The 22,255-nt window shown below is 42.5% G+C and overlaps 1 protein-coding gene across 1 annotated transcript in view; it reads left to right on the plus strand.

Annotated features, from left to right (window-relative positions):
* The window catches only part of MTMR10 (myotubularin related protein 10), a 73,932-nt gene that overhangs the window by 12,495 nt on the left and 39,182 nt on the right, over positions 1-22,255 (plus strand). Inside the window, exons 3-5 of the mRNA XM_018552283.1 lie at positions 12,594-12,730; positions 17,216-17,288; positions 18,084-18,228. Coding sequence (XP_018407785.1) covers positions 12,594-12,730; positions 17,216-17,288; positions 18,084-18,228 — 355 coding nt within the window. The remainder of the gene's footprint in view (positions 1-12,593; positions 12,731-17,215; positions 17,289-18,083; positions 18,229-22,255) is intronic.

The following is a 22,255-nucleotide window of genomic DNA, read 5'->3' on the forward strand; positions in this document are numbered from 1 at the left end:
CAAGCATCTCCCTGCTTCTGCTTCACTCATACTGTGGATCTGTGCAACTTGCGTGCTCCTGCTTGATTACTCCTCAGTTAGTATTCAGGTAAGTAGCTGTGACATGAGGAAGAAAAGTTCTCCTTCTACCTAGATGGCCGCCTCTGTACTGAGACACAACAAAACAAGACCTGCTAAGTCGGTAATGGGGAAAATATCAGCTGCAGAGACCAAAGGCAATACTGGTGACTAGTCCTTTGTGGTTTTTGGTGCATCTTCTACAGTTCTTGTCTTCTTGAAGCCATTGGATTACAATGACGCACAGGCAATGACCATTTTCAAAATTAGAATTTTTAATGTTACATTTTTGCTTGGTACACATATGATACATACACATATGATACGACTGTAAAATCTGCAGGGTGTTGGTATGACCTGCATGTCACTTCTATAGAAACACAAAAAGGTCCCTATTCTATATAGCATTTTTTTTTAATAGGCTGGTGACGAATTTCTGATTGGTGGTTCTTGATTATTCCATTTGGCTCATTGTAGCTTTATTCTTTGACTTCTTGAATGAACCGGATTGTATTGATGTGAACATGCTGATATGTACTATAAATGCTAATGTAGTCCGAACGCATTGCCCCCAGCAAAATATGATTTACTTCCAGTTGGGAACATTGTGTACATGAGAGGTTTGCACAGGATAATCCAGAAAAGGCGGTTATAAATCATTTCCACAGAATTCACTACATTCCTACTGTTAGTTACACTATTAAATGTGTGGGGAATAGTCAAATTGCACTTTAACCCTTTCCCTGCCAAGGCCTCTTTTTTGCGTTTTTTGCACATGTTGTATATTTTGCATTTTAGGCCTGAAAATTACCAAAATGTTTGGCTATGTTTAGAAGGGGCCTGCTGCTGCCACATAAGTCAGTGAAAGGGTTAAAGGGGTTTTCCACCATAACAGAAAATCTGACTTCTGCTAACCATGAACTTTCAATTCCACATGTCGGGAGGTATTTTGAATTGTCTTTCCCAGAACAGACATAAGGTGAAGGACGTGTCGGTCTGACGGTCTCTGCTGCTCATAATGGGCAAACATTTAACTTATTATGAACTGTGAGAAAAAGGGAAATGAGGATCTCACTCGGGGTCGGGCAACTCTGGCCCTCCAGCTGTGCTTTAACTACAAATCCCATCATGCCTCTGCGAGTCATGCCTGTAACTGTCAGTCTTGCAATGCCTCATGGGACTTGTAGTTCCACAACAGCTGGAGGGCCACCCCCCATCTAACTGGTTGTGAGTGGTACAGACTCTCCCCTCAGATGCTACGATTAATGGCTCCCAGTGTAGATTGTCTGTCTGCTTTGTTTTTGTGAGGAGTCCAACAAGGAACATATTGATAAGGGTCCCTGTGTAATCCGGGATCATTCTCTCAGCTGGAGTTGGGTCCCTGTGTAATCTGGGATCATTCCCTCAGCTGGAGTTGGGTCCCTGTGTGTAATCCGGGAACATTCTCTCAGCCGGAGTTGGGTCCCTGTGTAATCCGGAAACATTCTCTCAGCTGGAGTTGGGTCCCTGTGTAATCTGGGATCATTCCCTCAGCTGGAGTTGGGTCCCTGTGTAATCTGGGATCATTCTCTCGCCTGGATTTGGGTCCCTGTGTAATCCGGGATCATTCTCTCGCCTGGATTTGGGTCCCTGTGTAATCCGGGATCATTCTCTCGCCTGGATTTGGGTCCCTGTGTAATCCGGGATCATTCTCTCGCCTGGATTTGGGTCCCTGTGTAATCCGGGATCATTCTCTGATGAGAGAGAGAAAGATTTTACCTTCCTTACCCACTGGCCAAAGGACAAGAATTCCAAAGGATCGCTTTCCTTGTTTTGGCCATAGGGGGTAGGAAGGGGTCAGGGAGATTGCACCTCTGCCGGGACACAGTGATGGTTGGGAGATGGTCAGCATCTGGTACCAGTGCTTAGAGAATAGGGAATATGAGCGGTTATCGGCATGGCAGGGTACAAACACTTACTGCTCCGTTGGCATTGCGATACCAACCTTCATGCCTTGTGTATCTCCCCCCCAAATGAACTCTGTACTATAGACAGTGAGCCGTCGGTGATAATTATTGCATTTGCCTTGTAAAACTGTTATTTGCTGCTGCAGTAAATGGGCCATTTTATATAAAGGGTCAATAAATCACAATTTCCCACCAAAGACCAGATGTTGATGAATATTTGTAACTTTTTTTGATGCAACAAATGGATTTAATAAGATTTTCAGGTCAGTTTGAAATGTATTTTGTCGTTATGTCCCTGAGATATCTTGGCCTGAACTGTGATTCACATACAGGTCCGTTGCTATATTGTTTGCCCTCCACCTTGACCTATAGTGAGTGGCTTGTGTATGAGCTCCAAGTTATATATTTGGCATCCAATGCCATTACTTGCAGAATTAGATCTATTGACCTGCTGAGAAACCTTATACCATGCTCATAATAGCCTGTCTTAGGTGTGCGAATAAGAGACGTACCTTTTGGCATCTGTTGTCCCTTCATGTCGGATAAATTCAGTTTACTATTATGTACAGAATTCTAGAATCTGTGAAATCTCGTATGCAGAACTGGCTCAAAGACAAAAATGTGTCTGCAGATGGTGTTAAAAAAAAGACCAGTAAAAATCGAACTCATGTGGACAGACAAGACTTGGCTGGTTTACACTCGGAGCTGAGCCTTTGCCTGAAATGTCCTAATTTATTCCAAAGTTCTTCAGATTGCAGCAGGAGGGTGTGGAGCTGTGGTTGCAGCTCGGGCTCGGACTGTTTGCTCTGCTCCCAGTTTAGCATGTAGCTAAATAAAAATAAACCTGTACATCAATTATCTCCTTCCAGTGAAAACATAGTGGCTTTAAAAACTCCGTCTCTGAAGCAGGTTCTTCCCTGAGAAGTAAACACTGGTTTGTAACATTCTTGGAGCTGAAAAAACCCAACCTTAAAACCAATTATTTAAAACGCATTAGCACTGCGGTGTTGGGGGGGGGGGAGTTGGTGTGAACCCAAGGGGGCATTAGCTGTCACTTTGTTGTGACAGCCGGAGGACGAGAATGCCCCAGCAGCAAATTGGGCTGGGGGGGGAGGTGGGGCCAGTCAGTTTTGCTAAGGCGATTTAGCCTTGCAAAAAGCAGATTCCGGTTGAAGTCCATGGGGCCTGTTCACACCTTTTGCGGTCCATCGCGCGGCCGAAATCGCCTGTTTCATAAAAAGGTGCTGTAATATTCTCTCACTTCTTACCTCTGTGACACCAGGATAAGCATGAGAGACTGATCTGGCACTCACAGATGTAAGACGACATAGTTGGCAATAAAAACTAGAGCCTGTAGTTGGTCCTGGAATGCACCTCTCCATGGAAATTTGTATTATTATTGCTCTACTTTAATGTTATCTGTATACGATTTATACATTAATGTAACTATCTATCATAGATCATCTTAAGGAGATGCAGGTGTATATGAGGCATATAGGCGCATAGTTTTGTGAGCAAGATTGAACCTGTTGAGGATTTTATCGTTACTACCGTGTTTCCCCGAAAATAAGACAGTCTTATATTTTTTTGGGCTCAAAAAAAATACACTAGGTCTTATTTTTTTGTTTTAGTGTACAACAATCCACACTTATTCATGTACAACAGTCTACATGTATTCATGTACAAAAATATGGTGATCAGGGGTGCCGTACCTTTCCATGAGCAATTTGCTATCCAATCGCTGGCCAGAATGAGCGAAGCGCAGTTTCACTATGGATTCCTCACAGGCGGAGTGCATTTGGTATCACTCCGCCTGTGACAGGAGGCGGGGCTATAGAGGGGGCATCTGCTTATGCGGCTCTGCTCCCTCCGGTGCCGCCTCGCTTGCTCTAGCGCTGGCTTCGTTGGCACAGCTGATTCTCTCCTGCCTCTCCCGCGGCTCTTCAAGTTCCCCCTTATGCCACCGCCGGCCCTGGGAATGGTCACAACTAGGTCTTATTTTCAGGGTAGGTCTTATTTTCGGGGAAACAGGGTATGTGATTTTTAACAATAAATGTATACAATAAAATATCCCTTTTTTAAAATACAATTTTAAGTGGTCATGGTGGTGCCTAAAAAGTCAGTTGTTAGCTATTTCCATAAGTTCTCTCCCACTCCTAATAACCATATCAATGTAGAAGTTTGTAAACTTATTAAAGATGCCCATAGAATGTACTTCCTCAATGTAACGACACAATTTCAGTCAGCCCTGTGAATATGCACTGTTGTATCCCAACAAAATCACAACAGAGTCTGCCTTATGGACTACAAATCCACGTCTGAACAATGTAACATTATCATTGCTTGCTGGAAGCAATGCATGATGGGATGTGTAGGCTTGAGAAAGCGAGATTGCATGATATCATGCAGCAGGGACATACAAAGCACACTGGGAATCCAGGAAGTTGTTGGAAGTGATGGACGGACAGACAGACAGAAGGCAGCACTCACTACATTAAAAAAATACTTTTTTTTTCTAGTAACATTTGATTGCATTATCAAAAACAACTCTAGTATGTATTCCTATTACAATGCTGATGTTCTAACAGGACTTTAGAACTCATTTCATACTGGAGGTGAAAGGTAACATTTGGAGAACTTGTTTAACCCTTTGCTCCAGTTTTGCTAGTTGTCTCTACAATATGATGGGCGACATCTGAATGTGAGCAGAGCTGGCCTCAATAAGCTGACCAGCCGCATTCTAAGAACACAAAGTACACATACGAGCTCGTGTTTTTTTTTACTACTGTACACAGTGCAGCTGTGAGGTTTGTCTGGTACATTGGAGCCAGGGAATTGTGTATTGTATAAAGCATGTTTATTATGACGTGTGAAATGGAAGTAAATAAGCTTTTGTGGCTGCTAAAGTTTGTCAAATGTAAATCCCAGAGCATGTGCACGGGCAAACCAGAAGAAATATTTTAACTGATGGCTTCATCTCATGCTTGTTGTTTTCGTTGTATACACTGCTATAAGCACACAAAACGGTTTTCTTGGTCATTTGGGAATAAACACAGCGGGCCACTTGAGAAGCTTTGTTGAGGTAGAAAGACAGAATTGTTAATTCCATTTTAAGGAGAACTATGAGGTGAGTGATTTACACTCCTACCCCTTGGTTAGAGCTGACGTGTGACATTGAAACAGTCACACGACGGCTCTATTTATCGGGAAGTGAGCGGAAACATACTGCTGCTCGCTCACTTCCCAATCATCTACTGCCAGTCACCGCTCCCCACAGGAATTCCCCCCTTCTCAGATCCTCCAGCGCTGACTGGAGGGTCAGACAGGGGACAGATAGGCAGAGCCTGCCGTCAATCTGCCAGCTGAGTGGATCTCAACAGTATTGTCAGGATCTGTCCCGACTGTACCATGTTTCCCCGAAAATAAGACAGTCGTATTTTTTTTTTTGCACGAAATAAGACACTAGGTCTTATTTTCGGGGGATGTCTTACCTGGCTGGGGGAGGAGTGGACGAGGTCCCGGAAAAGGGGATATAGAAATCTGTATTCTTGAACCAGGAAGATGATTTTCTTTATCAGGACCCATAGGTGTCATACTTTTGACTGTGCAGTGTGGAAAAATGTCTGTAGGTCACAAAACTGGCTGCACAGAATTCTAAATCCTTTGGCAGGTTATACCATCAAATTATCTGTATTTCAACATTTTTGGGCTGTTTGCCAAGAGGTTTAATTGAAATAGAAGTGTGCTGTAGAAAAGCATTTCCTTGCAGTATTACCGTAAAGTGCAATGGCAGCAGGTGCGGAAAGTGAAGGTGTTGTATTTTATTATTGAAGTGACTTCCAATGCACGGCCGTTGCTCACATAGAAATATATCGAGTTGTTGAAGTTTGCTGTTGACATTTTCCTGGGTAGGCTTTTACTATGAACACATTATGATATGGTTCCCTATAGGCCAGTTAATCCGATGTATTGATAAATGCAGAAACATCCTAGACCTTTGAATAGAGCTAAAGGTTTGTGATTTGGTGCACCGGAGAAGCAGTGATCTTACTGGGCACATGCAAGCACCTTGTGTTTGGTTGTCATGCTGATTCCTAAAAATGTAATACTATGAGTCGCTGATCTAGAATAATTATAGGGATAAGGAACTCTGACTTGATTAGTGTTTTCCTGAGATGAGCATTGGCAACCCACATATATTTTTCAGGACAAGTGCACTTTATATTTATCTGCTAATCTGTATTATTCATTTGTTTTGTTTTTGTACTTCTAATAAATGTAATATTATTAATTAGACCTAATCCAATGTTAGAACATATTATAGAAAGTTTTCATGAGCGAGTTGTGTCACCATGGTGATTAGGTCTGTTATACAGTTGTCATAACTAGGAGGGAGGCAGAACACATGAAATCCTAGCTTTCACCAGTATTAAACCACTAGGAAACATTTCCTTACGCAGAGTCACCCAGCCTTCTTTTTTTTTTTTTTTTTTTACTTTTCTGGGTTGTCACTGTTGCTTAGAAACCTACTAAATTATAAGGATGCCTTAATTCCATGGTAATGAGGTCTGTGGTTTCTTTTGCAATGGAAGATGAGTCACAACAGCTACAATGTGAAAACGATGCTACTTTTCCTGAAATATTTTTTCCTTTTGAGGTGGTAAAGAATGGGACATACGGGCAATAAACAGCAAAACATTTTAAAATGTTGTTGTCGTTTGTGAATTGTTATGATCATACGTAATCCAGTTTCTGTATACAGTATTCGCAGGAAGATGTAACTTGCTGAACCTACTCCCCTGTAATTAAATTAATCATTTGTTGGATCCTGTACATTCAGCCAAGGTCAGACTATGAATTGTGTGTTTCTAGACCTTTCACAAAGTAGAATGTTGCTTGGCACAGTCTTGTAAGGATGACTAAGAATTTAAGCATGTGTCAGCCATTCTGCATGCCAAGCTGCCTAAGAATTCCTGTCCGAATCAAGATCTGGATATGCTGAGTTTTTCCTCTTTACGTTTTACAAATTCCTGTGTGTGTGTGTGTGTGTGTGTGTGTGTATGTGTGTGTATGTGTGTGTGTGTGTGTGTGTGTGTGTGTGTATTATATAATAAATATATAATTGTTTTTGTTTGCATCATTAGGTATGGTCTGGTTCATACACACCTATTCTTGCTTTAGTTACTAACAAGTCTGGATTTTACAATACTGGTATACTCCTAGGGAGATCAATCATCTCCATTCATCAATAATACAGAGCCTGTTCACACACTTGGAGCTGCAATATGTTTCCCATACATAATAAACACATGAGAATACCATTAAAGATATTCCTAATGGTAGAAAATGAAAGCTGCTTTCAGATTGATTCCATTACTATTCCTAGCTCACTCCCATGATGGACTACAATCTCCAATATATATTGGTAAACTAAACATGAGATTGTAATCCATCACGGGAGTGAGCTTGGAGTGGTGGCTACTTTACAGCACACACATGGACCATGGAGAACAAAAGTAGCCACCCTCCAGAAGGAAGGACAATGTCAGCACCAATTCAGAGATGATTTGAGGATCCACAGCCGAGTGATACACAAATGGTAAAGGTACTTGAATGCAATTTAAAAGTTTAACTCCGGAGTTTAGTGTCATTTTAACATTGAAGTCAGTGCATTCCAGGGCCGGCAATCAAGGTACCTCCCACATGAGCATTTGGCAGGCTGAAACCGAAAATTACTTTCCCCCCACCTTTTTATCATTTTTATTTGTATTATTGTATTGTAAGCATATGGGGCTTGAATAGCTTCAGCCAGGGAATGACAGCTGCCGGTAGCAAGATTCCGCAGACGGCAGCTGAATGTAAATACAGCAGGTAGTGGGCTGGTGCAATAGCCAGTCTGCTATTGACCGTTTCAAATTGCAATAGCCAATAGGCTGGCTATTGCACCTGCCCACTGCTTGCTGTACCCTCCTCCCATTGTGGAGGAGAGAGCTAGGGGACCCAGCCAATTAATCGATTAGTTGGTTGCAGCCCTACTTCCAGTATTCTTTTAAAACCGAACTTAACTTACCTCTCCTTGCTCCCTTGCCAGTGCCAAAATCCTCTCCCTTGCTGCTTCTGGTTCATGCATCCTGGCACAGAGGTGTGCCGAGAACGATACACTGGGCTGCTCACGCACAGCTTAGCGTATATTCTAATGATTGGGAACAGGTCCGGTAGGTCCTGAAGACTTGTGAAGAAAACATTTTGTTTTTTCTTTTTGCATTCTGTACCCCTATCCAGATCTTTTGATTGTTACATCTGCTATTGCTGCTGGACTATCTTGACTTGTATTGAGGCAGTAGTGTATATTTCAGCCCCAGGGGTGTCCCAGCCCCTCTTTTTGTCCTCTTCTGTATGAGCACTGAGTTGTCTACACAGAATGGTATGCAAGTTGCTTTGTAAATAAAGTTTTTGTATTTTCACAATGTGTTTTCTTCGCATGCCCGCCTTGGATTCAGTACAGTATGCTTTTTATTGTTGCGAGCCATGTAACTCTGTGTCTGGGACAACTTGTATCCATTCTGCTTAAGCAGAACAATGTGTGCCACTGATGAGTAGTGTTTGGGAAGATTTTGTTGGCTACAAAAACATCTGGATAATTAACCATTCAGAGACTCCCATTTATGAGGTGCAAATTCACTTTTGTTTTCTTATCTTTTTGCTTCTTCTTCATCTTACTGGACTTTCTCTAAACTATTGAACAAAGTCATTTTTTATTGATTTCTTAAGGTGGTAAAATGTGCAAAATTAGAAGGTGCGTCAGACCATTAATCCTCCTGGGGCAATTTGATGCTTTTTTTCCTCCCCTGGTTTCTAGCCCACTGCAAGTACCCATTCAATTACTGCTGCAGCAAGAGGCACATGACAGACATACTAGGGCTGATTTAATAAAGGAGTTGAGAATCTTCACTTAAAGCCTATCGCCGGGCAAACAAAAAAGTACCCTTGCAGTGGGGCACACCCACACTGAAAGGTTAAATGCTAATTTTTGTCTCGGTGCTATAGTAAAGCAGAATTGCTGACCTGATCCCCGCTCCCTCAGAAGCCAGAGCTTGCTTATCTCTCCTCTGCTCCAGCTGGAGGAATGTCCTTCATCCTCATGGTAACATAGGTCTATATTAGACATGAAGTCATCGGTCCTTAGAGGCTGTAGGGATCAGTCTAGCAGCCTGGAGGGAGCTGGGAGAGTGGGGGGAAGAGGTAAGTAAACTACTTTACTCCATCTCCTAGACAAAAATGTGCACTTAGGCCTGGCTCACACCTAGGCGGCATCGTTTTAGGCGTTTGTATGCGCGGATTCAGCGTGCGATTATTTGCACTATTGGCACATTTTTACATTATTTCACATGAAGATGTGCTTTTTGACTGGCAGCTTAAGAACATTGCTGTCAGTGGACGATTGCACGTACAAACGCATGAAAATGTGCAACATGTCCGTTGTGCGTTCCCTGGCATTTCCATTTAAGTCTTTGGGGGAGGTGGGGAAACGAGCTTGACACTGCCAAAAGAAGCACGTGCCTTTTGCTGAGCTAGGTGCCTGGCTCGCCACATGCCTTTTGCTGAGCTAGGCTCCTCAGCCACCCCCTAGAGCAGCAGTGTCAGTTTTCCTACCGTGTGGCCAGATGTCACTGCAGCCAGGGCAAGATTAACATGGGGGCTAGGGTAGCTCCCGCTCCAAGCCCGCCCCTGCAAATAGCCCTGGTCGGGCCTGGATAACCCCGGTATGCTCGATGGCAATCCGCTCTGGTCCCACTGACCACCAGAGAGCCCTCCCTGATTGCCAGAGAGCCCTCCCTGATTGCCAGAGAGCCCCCACTGGCCACCTGAGAGCGCGTACAGCCCTCCTGAGACATCAGGCCACAAACCTGTATGTAGCTTCATATTATTCTGCATTGCTGCATAATGTATTACTGGGATTTGTAGTCCTCTATAGCCGGTGCCATTCTACATTGCTGTGTAATGTATTACTGGGATTAGTAGTCCTTTCTTCTGGAGTGTGATCTCAACGGGAGCCATGATGCAGCAAGGGTAATCCCAGTTTTTCGGTATCAAAAACAGTGCTGCAAGAGACTGACTTCCTGGCCAATCAGGAAGATGACCTGCTGCCCAGCTTCCTGATTGGCTGGGAAGTTGGTTTCATGTTTCATTGCGGCATTGCATACTGGCCTCCAGACCAATGAGGAAGCCGGGTAACAGGTCATGAGCCACCGCTCTTTTTCTTAATTAGCCAGGCTGACCAGCATTGTCGCAAGGGTGCCTGGAATCTCCCTCTGACCGGCAGCTCTGGTATCTGAGCATTTGGGCAAGTACCCCAATGCTCAGTATCTGCACAGATACGAGTATTTCGTGCATCCCTAAATTTTACTATTGGGGTGTTACCAATGGGTCTTGGACCTAATGAAGGTTGAGAACCACTGGTGTAAGGGCAAGCTGACTCTGAGGATCGTGTGAGTATAACTTTGAATCTATTGTGGGGGGTTGGGGAGGGCCTTCCCATATTGGAGAAATTCCCTTTCAGTTGGCTGCTGAAGATGAATTGTCATGTTATTAGTTTGAACAATATTTTGATGGTTATGGTACAAACATTTCCAAAAAAAAAATCGCAGATGGATTATAACACTGTAATCTATCATTTCTTCTGTTAATAAACAAAGCTTAATTGAACAAACTAGAGAGAAGCTGATTGGATACTACGGGCAACTGCTCCAGATTCTGCCTGCTCCAGTTATGATCAATTCCCCTCACATATCTGCTGTAGGTCAGGGTGGAGTTAGTTTGTTAGGGAATACAGATATGATAGAACTCTGAATGAAGAGATTAATTTCCCTTCCTATGTGTTTGTGTATGATTCTGCGGTGTAGGGGTGAAGCAGAGGACTTGGCACACAACATAATGATTATGGAAGAAGAGGTGGTGGCATAAAATAGCTTAGAGGGCAGGAGTAGAAATCTTTGGAAATCTGTTAATTGATGGTGAAGTAAGCTGCAAAATGATTCACCTGGATAATTTCTGACATATGTCAGGGTGGGAGGACGAGTTTCCTGCTGAATTAATTTGTGCAAGGTAGATCTGTGCTCATGAGAATTCTTGTCCAGAATCTGGAGACTAGGGGTGACCTAGGAAGATGCATTGCTCCATTGGTAGCGAATTGTGTCTCCCGTCAGTGTGGAAAATGTGTGTAATCACATGATGGGGTTTACCGTAGTATAAATTAGGTTTAAAATCGAAACGCATTTTTTTCACTGTGTATTTAGGTGTTTGCATTGAGTTTTGTTTTAATTCTTAAAATGAACCAAACAAATTCTAACTCTAATCTTAACGTAACCATAAGGCTGGCCACACATCTATAGATTTTATTGTTCAAGTGGGCTGGACAGAAAACAATATAGCATATTCCTCCATCCACGCAATAAAAACCAAAACCGATTCTCTCAAAACCGACCGCTTACGAGCATTGATGGACGAATCCTCTGCTGTTTCCTTTGTATTCTGGCAGTGGCCGCTGTCAGAATACATGAACGGTGCTTGCAGCTGAACGGAGCTGCAAGCATTGTTCATACAAAGATTTCCCATCCGGCTCCTTCAATCAGCTGATCAAAGGAAGCCAGCCAGAGGGGTACCCACAGCTGTACCAACTGTGCAAATTTTAATTGCATAGTGTATGGTCAGCTTTATTCCACTTTTGCTGAGAAAAAAAAAAATCAATCCCCTATGGGTGATGCAAGAATTTTAATCAGTGTTGTTGCAGTTTCCTTCCTGTTTCTGTTCTGAAGAAATAGCTGTTTGTTGCAGCATGTCCTTTCCAAACTGATTCCTGAATTGGGAGGGTCTGTGTTCATTATAATCAGTTGGTGGGCTTCCTGTGTTGTAATGAAGAAAGGTGCAGTGGCGGCATCCCTTTAGAGGTAATTAAGGCTGCGCATACATTGTCACAAATTTTTGTGAGCCAATTGTGATATATTGATGTAAATGGGCAAACGTGCGTAAAATGCATGCAAAACTGTAGCAAACGCACAGTTTTGAGCGTTTCCATTGGAGGCTATGGGACCAAAAAGGGCTTAATCTGCCAAAAAGAAGCTCGTGTACTTTTTTTCCAATTTGCAACAAGCGACAAAACGCTCAAACGTGAACATGGGCATAGAAATGAATGGGATTTTGTTTGGTGCATTTTTTTTTTTTTTTTAGGACAAAAAAAACGCTACCAAACGCTAGGTGTGAACAGAGCCTAACCATTAGGTAGTATCTCGTCAAAAATAAAATTCACAGAACCAGGATGTGACATTTCTGGGGGAGTTCAGTATACCAATTGTGTACGGAACGCCTCCAGGTCGCCATGTTGCATTTAATTTTTTGTACAGATTTCAAATATTGCAGGGGCTACAGTTTTATAAGGAAAGGTACAATTTAAGGTATTGTCACAGCTTCTGTAAATCTTTTTACTTACACCCCCATGCCTAATGTCTTTAATGTATCATTTGTTCCTTTGCGGATTAGGGTTTGGTTATTTGACTTTGTGTCTTTGTTTGTTTCCCACTTTTGCTTTCTTAGGTGAAATCGTTGTGAATGAAGTGAACTTTGTCAGAAAGTGCATTGCATCAGATACAAGTGTCTATGATCTGTGGGGAAAACTGGTGTGCACCAACTTCAAGCTTTCCTTCATTACAGATAACCCTGTGCCATTTCAGGTTGGTACCATGTATGCAGTTAGGATTTCTGAATGTATAGTGCTTCACGCAGACCGTATCTCCTGAAATACAGAGGTCATAGGCCAGTTGTTGTTACATGTTAGCATAGTAAAGCCAGTCCAGAGCTAGCATTTCTATAAGAAGGTCCTCCTTTTAGGGCCCTTTCACACCACATCCAGATCATCTCCAGACCAGATTGTTTCCATATTGTTTCATCCCTATGCTATTTCTGACCTCTGTTCACACCAGTGCAGTCTGTTCCAGACCAGACCAAAAAAGTACTGCATGTCTAATTTTGTCTGGTCTGGAACGCATGCAAACAAACTGGAATGCTCCTGAAAGCCAATTTTAGGCTAAAAAACAGCTCCAGAACGTGGCAAAATGCAATGCACCGTGTTCCAGATCTGGTCTGAAAAATGGGTGTAAACCTGGCCTCCATGCCGGTTCACACCACTAACAGTGCGTTCCAGAGCGGTCGGCCTCGGGATCGCACTGTATTGCTACTCAGCCGGCTCCTTGAGTTCAGGGGTGGGAGGAGGTGTGGCGGTGCATTGAAGTCAGTGGCACCTCCTTCAGTGTTTTTACTGTAATAAGTTATGACATTCAACAATACAGACGCTATGTTTACGGTTTCAGCTATAATAACAGCTCTTCATTTTCTTGGCCACCAGCTCTGTGCAGTTTTTCTGGCCTTGTACAGCACCTTGCTTTGTATGTATATGTAACTTGTTACTAGAAGTACTGCTTAGTGCTTCGCAAAGACATATTTGCAGCACCAGGGTTGTACAAACTTTAAATACCGTATATACTCGAGTATAAGCCGTCCCGAATATAAGCCAAGGCACCTAATTTTACCACAAAAAACTAGGAAAAAATATTGACTCGAGTATAAGCCTGGGGTGGGAAATGAAGCTGATTCCTTGTACCCTTTGTTCTTTGCTATGTTCCAGTCAGTAAACAGTGCATGGATATTTATGGTTTACCTGCTGTATAGTGCTGCAGGCTATAATGGAATATATATGCTAACATGTACACATAATTGGCCAGTGATCTGTGTATTTCTGCAGATGTAGTCAGTGTGAAGCAGTATACTTTCAGCAATATATTGGCATTGTTTAAGAAGAACTCCAGGAAAACTTTCTTAACTCTTGCAGTGGGGCTACCCCCACACTGCAAGGGTAAAGTGCTCATTATTGTCTAGGTTCAAAAATAACAGTTCTACTCGCCCAAAGCTTCCAGCTGGGCATCTGTCGCTGCGCTTCCTCTACCTCGTCTCCCCCTCCCTGCAGCATTGAAATGTTCCTCGGCGTCCTCACGTCTATACAGTCCTGGCCAAAAGTTTTGAGAATGACACAAATATTAATTTTCACAAAGTCTGCTGCTTCACTTTGTATAAAGGCAATTTGCATATACTCCAGAATATTATGAAGAGCGATCAGATCAATTGCAATTAATTGCAACGCCCCTCTTTACCATGAAAATGAACTTAATCCCCCAGAAAAAAATTTCCACTGCATTTCAGCCCTGGCACGAAAGGACCAGCTGACATCATGCCAGTGATTCTCTCGTTAACACAGGTGTCAGTGTTGACGAGGACAAGGCTTGAAGATCACTCTGTCATGTTGATTGAGTTAGAATAACAGACTGGAAGCTTTAAAAGTAGGGTGGTGCTTGAAATCATGGTACTTCCTCTGGTAACCATGGTTACCTGCAAGGAAACACGTGCAGCCATCATTGCTTTGCACAAAAAGGGATTCACATGCAAGGATATTGCTGCTACTAAGATTGTACCAAAATCAACCATTTATCAGATCTTCAAGAACTTCAAGGAGAAAGGTTCAATTTGTTGTGAAGAAGGCTTCAGGGCACCCAAGAAAGTCCAGCAAGCACCAGGGCCGTTTTCTGAAGTTGATTTCAGCTGCGGGATCGGGGCACCGCCAGTGCAGAGCTTGTTCAGGAATGGCAGCAGGCAGGTGTGAGTGCATCTGCACGCACAGTAAGGCAAAGACTTTTGGTGGATGGCCTAGTGTCAAGAAGGGCAGCAAAGAAGCCGCTTCTCCAGGAAAAACATCAGACTGATATTCTGCAAAAGGTACAGGGATTGGACTGCTGAGGACTGGGGGGTAAAGTCATTTTCTCTGATGAATTCCCTTTCCGATTGTTTGGGGCATCAGGAAAATAACTTGTCTGGAGACAAAAAAGTGAGCGCTACCATCAGTACTATGTCATGCCAACAGTAAAGCATCCTGAAACCATTCATGTGCGGGGTTGCTTCTCAGCCAAGGGAGTGGGCTCACTCGCAAGTTTGCCTAAGAACACAGCCATGAATAAAGAATAGTACAAAAACATCCTCCCAGAGCAACTTCTCCCAACAATTCAAGAACAGTTTGGTGATGCACAATGCCTTTTCCAGCATGATGGAGCACCTTGCCATAAGGCTAAAGTGATAAATAAGTGGCTTGGGGAACAAAACATGGAAATGTTGAGTCCATGGCCAGGAAACTCCACAGACCTCAATCCCATTGAGAAGTTGTGCTCAATCCTCAGCAGGTGGGTGAACTAAAACCCCCCCACAAATTTTGACAAACTCCAAGCATTGATTATGGAAGAATGGGCCGCCATCACTCAGGATGTTGCACAGAAGTTGACAGCATGCCGTGGCGAATTGCAGAGGTCTTGAATTAGAAGGGTCAACACTGCAAATATTGACTTAATGCAATTGTCAATAAAAGCCTTTGACACTAATGAAATCCTTGTAATTATACTTCAGTATACCATAGTAACATCTGACAAGAAGATCTTACAACACTGAAGCAGCAGACTTTGTGAAAATTCATATTTGTGTCATTCTCAAAACTTTTGGCCAGGACCGTAGACAGTGTATAGAATGTGCTAATTTACGGGACCTTGGACTGCTGCAGAGGAGGGGAGAAAGGGATGTAAGAGCCGATCTAAGAACAAGCTGGCTCGGAGCATTGGGCGAGTATAACTTTTTTTTTTTACTATAGCCACCATGATCAGTTAGCCCTTGCAGTGAGGCTAAGTGAGAACTCCCGGAAATTCTTTTCCTGGAGTTCCTCTTTAAATAAACATATTCATGGAACAGGAATGTTGGAGATATTACTGACTTGTTTTTGAAAGGTCAGACTCCAGAGCGGTCATCCTTTTTCTTCCATCAGTGCTTAAGGAGTCATGGACTTGGAGTAAGCATGTGCATGTCCGCTAACACAGTGCTTTGAATGTTTGCTGTAGGTCTGTGACTCGCCAAGCAGTGAAGCAATTGTAAGGGTGACAGCCCTAGAGGACTGACATTTTACAACAACTCGACAACTGCAGATCCCAGATTTCTGTCATGATAGGCTGCTTTTAAAGAAACACCCCTGGAAAAATGTGTATTAACCTTTGCAGTGGGGCTACCCCAACATTGCGAGGGTTAGCTGACTGGTTTTGTCTAGGGACTAAAATAACAGTTACTCACCTGAACCTTGGATCCAGCCTGCTGTCACAGTGCTCACTCCAGCCGCTCTCCTCCTATGCTCCAGCAATGGTATGTCCCTTGGCGTTCTTGCGTCCAATACACTGTGTATAAAACATGATGACTCGGGAACCTTGGACCTCTGCAGAGGAGGGGGAGCGAGGCTGGATGGACTGGTCTGCAGTAAGCTGGCTCGGAGGATTGGGTCAGTATAACTTTTTTTACGTTTTATTTTAGTCCCTAGATGAAAATGAGCAGTTAACCCTTGCAGTGCAGGGGTTAATACATTTTTTTTGCGGAGTGTCTCTTTAAGGGTGCCCCTACTACAGATCAATGCCGACTTTGACTGACTGTGCTGCGTTCACCTGTGTGATGAAGTGGCCTAGCCCATGTCCTCACAGGCCCAAGCACAGGCAGACATAAAGGGTGATTTAATGATTTATTTTACACTTGTCAAAAGGCAGCCTATGAACTATATAAAAATATCACCTCTACCTTTTCCAGAGCTGTGTTATAATTGATGCCAAGTCTCCAATGCTGGGTCATTTTGCTTGCCACCTATAGGAACAGTACACCAGCACCTTCACTTTTTGATTGACAGCTCGCTGGTAGTTTGGCATGTCATGGGTTGGCTGTAAAGATGTTCAAAATGTATATTTTATTTTTTGTGTGGTGTGTTATATTCATTAATCATTTTCATATGATGTGAATCTAGCAAGAGTGTGCGTTATTGGATGTCTTGTCTGTCCATTCTCTGCTTCATCTTTACAAAAAGGTTGGAGGACCAAGGAGCATAGAGCTCACTACCTGACCACTGCATCTGTTACTGTGAAGCATAAACAGATATATTTATATTCGTCAGATGGAATCCATGGCTTGGTATATCGTCTGTTCTTTTCACATTATTTCCTTTTGTTCTGTGTGGGTGCTGTATCTTCATAGGGGTAAAGTATTGTTTGGTTTGACCTTACTGTGATTTCATGTTTGTTTTTTTTGTTCCTTTACTCTAGAAATTCCACTATAAGAACCTGCTATTGGGTGAACATGATGTTCCACTAACGTGTATAGAGCAAATTGTTGTAGGTATGTACAGTAATGCACATCAGAAATAGCTGAGTATGTGTCTTCTTTAGTAGGTTCTAGTTACAAGATGGAATGCAAAACAAAATGTATGATGTGAAGCTAACATCTATTTTACGGACCTGCTTTATTGTTATGGAGTTGCTGGTAACTGATTAACTAGAGTTGTGATACAAGTTTTGGCGTTCTGACTACTTTAGGGATTGGGGGTGAACAGTTCAAGTTTTAAAACTGAGTAGGATAAAATACAGTTGATTCAGCACATGGCCTGTTCTAGGCCATACGTGATGTTTGCCAATGATCTGCTAATGCTGTATAGGAAACTTTGGAGGTTTGATGGTATACATTTTATGTTAATCCATTCCAAAACAGATTTTCCCCATGCTTTTCTACTTGGGACTCCATTATCTGGTCACATGATTCTTTATTGTGTAATTTCTCTGTTTCTTTGAAATATAACAGTGAGTTTTTTGTGGGATGAGGTTGGGAGAGCTTGCCCTGCAGACTTGGAAACTGGTGTTCCCAGAAAACAGAAGTACTGACAACCAAGTGATTTAACAGCTGAACTGCAGTCAGCAAAATCCATGTACATACTTAATCAGACTTTTGTTGTTTAACCACCGACGTACAGTGAGTGTGATGGGCAATAGCAAACGGTTTTCACCTTACTGCAATAAGACCAGTTATAGAAGGAGGCAAAGGAGACCTTGTTTTTTGACCCTGATGTGTCCTTGGTATGAAATCCTTAACCTGTAACTGTTGTGCAATTTGTTCATAATTGATTTGTTCTTATTTTAGTAAATGACACAAAGAAAAAACAGAAGATCCTTTCATTTAACAAAAAGCTGAAATTCAACCCAACAGAGTTAATAATTTATTGCAAAGATTTCCGCATTCTTCGCTTTCGCTTTGACGAATCTGGTCCTGAAAGTGCAAAAAAGGTAATGCAGTTGTCACAAAATGTGATCTCCTTTCCTTTGCATACATGTATCTGTGCAAAATAATTGTGTGTGGCTTGAACGTGTTGTGTGGTTTGTTTTTTAATAATTTCCATGCTTGATGATGACTGTTTCAGAATTTTGCTTATTTCTTTTTTTTGTGTGTAATTCTGAGCTTAATTGGTTTGGCATCTTCTGCGAGATGGAAGACCACTCTGTGCCCCACAAGTACTGCTTAATGTGCAAGAATTTGGAGTTTTTTTCTTAACATCCCATATTCCACACCGTACAGAATTTACATAGTTGTGCCTAATTCAATATCACATGAATGTGGTCTGAAGATGGACATTGTCACTTTTTATTTATTACCTACCTGTCCCAGTGCCTCTAAAATCTTCACTGAGCATTGCACAGCCACTTAAGCGAGAGTCTCCAGGTCACATTTACTGTACTGTGCTGACAGCGCAGAGCCACGATGCAGCCGGGAAAGATCCCGACAATATTGCCATATCCACCCCATTGCCTGATTGACAGCTGATTCTGCCTCTCTGGAGACAAAGCTGTGCCTGCTCCCCTGTCTGTCCCTCCAATGAGCGCTGGAGGAACTGAGCGAGGGGAGGAGGAATCACAGCCACCGCTCTCTGTAGGGAGAAGACCGTGAGCTGAGAAACTAAAGGTTCGTGATCGTTCTCGAGCTATAGAGCCGGCATTTGACAGCTGCGGTGTCGCACGCTGGCCAAAAGTTTTGGGAAAAGTACATTTTGCTCTCCCAATAGTTCTCATTTAATTTTGACATCTAAATCGGTATTAAAAAGTGCAAAATAACCCATGAAGACTTTTGAGTACACCAGCACTGTGCTGGAACATCTTGGCAGATTTGGGGTACTCGGCATTCCCAGGATCTTGCCAGGGGTCCACTGCACATGGTGCATTTAAGGTTAGCGTATTTTCTCCGCCATCATGTTTTTGTTTTTCTTGGGTTTTCTTTTATGAAGGTGTAATGTGGTTTTACATGCAGAGAATGCAATATTTAATACTAACCTCCTCCCGTGACCCAGAACTCTGTATATAGCAGGCTATTGGTCGCTATATACTGAGAGCACCGCAGCCGGGACAGATCCCGAAAATACTTTCGAGATCCACCCTGCTGGCTGATTGACAACGGGCTCTGTCTATCTAGAGGCAGAGCCAGCTGTGCCCGCCCCCTCCCCATCTGTTCCTCCAGTCAGTTCTGCAGAATCGCGGAGGGGAGGGGGGGAATACCTGTGGGGAGAGGTAACTGACGGTCACTGCTCTCTGCAGGGAGAGGAACGGAAAGTCAGGAATCGGCGGTATGTGTTCACTGACTTCCCGATCAATAGAGCCGGCCTGTGTATTTCACTCACCCCATAGATCTCCGTTAATGTGCGCATTGGTTAGCTGTCCCTTATAATGTGTCATTATAGAGGCACAGATGTGCAAAATACCCTACAGGCGAGTTATTTCTTTATAGTCTTTATAGTTCAAGGACAAGTAGGAAGGGATCTTTGTGAAATGGAAAGCCACCTGTTTCTCTACCTAAACTTTGCAAAACATTACAACAAAATTGTTGGTATGAACAACATCTAGGATCTAAAGTGTCTTTCAGTAATATATAGCCTGGTCTGATCAGATTATATATAAGCAGAAATGATAGACACAAATAAAATGCATATGAAGCAAGAGTTGAGACATTTTTCCACAGCAGTTATTGAGTAGTGGTTGCTACATTTGGACTAGTTGTGTATCTGCCAGTTTTCTGCTGAAATACTCTTCCTTTCCCAGCATTCAAGAGTAATTCACATATCCATAAAAATCGGTCCAAGTCTGCAGGACATTATACACGAAGAGACGAGAGCTTTCCTTTGGCATAGGAATAGTGTTGTTTCTCGATCCAACCTGCCAAACTAGTGTTTGGGAGTTCAGGAAAGGGTGAACAACAGGATTATTCATAGGAACTTCCTGAAAACATTGCTGCATGGTTGTAGTTCAGTGAATCACGGCAACCTGGCTTGATTTTGGTATTTATGACAAAGCCTATGTTCTGAGAAGTGATCTGGTACAGACAGACCCCTGTTTACCTATTTCGATTTAATATGTCTCTAGTGATTCCTTTTAAAAAAAACTGACAACGGGCCAGTGATGAATGTTGTCCTGCACCTTCCACCATATTAATCGGAACATTCTACAGTTGTAAATTTCAGAAGTTCTTTAACATTGGAGGATATGTTAAAGGAGAGCTATGGGGTTAAGGCTTTCTCCTGTTTTATTTATGACCCCCAACATTTATGTACTTATATTTAATTACTGTGAGCTGAAGCTGCACTTGGAGACTTTAACCTGCATGTTTTATACTGCTGACATCTGGTGTAGTAATTTGGCCTTGAAATATAAGGCTTCTCCATAAACTGTTTGTATTTTAATGGATGAAATGGTAAATAAAGTCATTATTTTATAAATAAGCATATGATGAAAATTGGTTCTACTCTTAAGTGTGTGCAGTGCATAGCAAGATGTCTAATAAGAAAGCCCAGTACTAGTTCTATAGCTGCCTGCTAGTTTAGGCTGAACCTTCAGGGCGTCTTCTCTACTCGGAGAGGAAGAGACGTGTCATTCAGCTGTGTGTGTAATCTGACATACTGCTTCTAAGGCCTGTGTTCAATTCACTGTAATATACCAGTTATTTGACATCTTGGAATACTCGACTGCAAAAAGATAAATTGGAATGTTTTTTTATATGCAGTATTTCTTGTTAAAACCATCTTTTTTTTAATCCCTCAAAATAGAAATATCAGCTGTATATAAAAAGAAAAGTGCAGAATCACAGCTCAATAGCCCATCCCTACTTCTTCCCAGCACTGCTTATTCTCACCGAGCTCTGTCCACTGTGATTGAGTTTGACAGCAGTAGCTGGAGACATTGTGCTGAGTTTGTGTTCATCAGCTGAGGGAATACAGAGATCAAATAACAAAATCACTTTTTGGCATTAAGCATCACTTTTACCTGCACCTTTTTAGTTTTTTGGTTTTGTTTTTTTTCTTCCCACAGCCACAGTTCTATCAGTTTACACACATACTCATATCTCTTCTTTCCCCAAATGAATAGACTTATCCATTATCTGCAGATGTCTCCCTCTTCTGAAAACCACACATCTGTGCTCTCTACATTCTGAGAATGCATTTTTATAGGTGAAATAATCCTCCTGTGATGACTTTGCAGTGTTACTCTGGCAGTCTCCACACTTACCTTGTGTTTGCATAAACCACGACCCAACATCACCCAGCGATACTCCTACTGACCCACCTTGTTCTATGCAAATCAGTTGATGAGGGTTCATGGGAAATGAAGTTTGTGCAGGGATAGTGAGGAAGTGCTGGATAACCTGGCTCACTTCAGATGTGGGTGGAGGAAGCATGGATCACAACTGAGAATAGTAATTGTAAAGAAGAACTCCAGGAAAACGTTTTCTTAACCTTTGCTGTGGTGCTTCCTCAGCACTGCAAGGGTTAGGAGCTCCTTTTTGCCTAAGTTCAAAAATAATAGTTATACTTACCCAAAGCTCCAAGCTGGTCAGCTGTCGCAGTGCTCCCCCCAACCGGTTTCCTCCTCTGCTGCAGCATTGGCATTTTTCCTCTGCATCCTCACCTCTATACACAGTATATTGATGTGATGACTCGGGGACCTTAGACCACTGCAGAGGAGGGGGAAGAATAAGCTGGCTCAGCATCAGGCGAGTATAACTTGGGACAGAAACGAGCAGGTAACCCTTGCAGTGTGTAGCCCCACTGCAATGGTTAATAAGAAATGTTTTTCCTGAAGTTCTTTAAACATTTTTCAAGATGACCAACATTAAAGACATCATCTACTGCAATTACACAATACTGACAAGTTAACAAAATTTCTTTAAAAGGGATACCTCCAGCCTTTAGTTGTACCTAAACAAACAATAAAAAAAATGCATTGAAACCAGTGTACATTTCATTTGCATACTGCAAGATTATATATATATATATA

The sequence above is a fragment of the Nanorana parkeri genome, unplaced genomic scaffold, assembly GCF_000935625.1.
Source record: "Nanorana parkeri isolate BGI_ZX_2015 unplaced genomic scaffold, ASM93562v1 scaffold82, whole genome shotgun sequence".
Lineage (NCBI taxonomy): Eukaryota > Metazoa > Chordata > Amphibia > Anura > Dicroglossidae > Nanorana > Nanorana parkeri.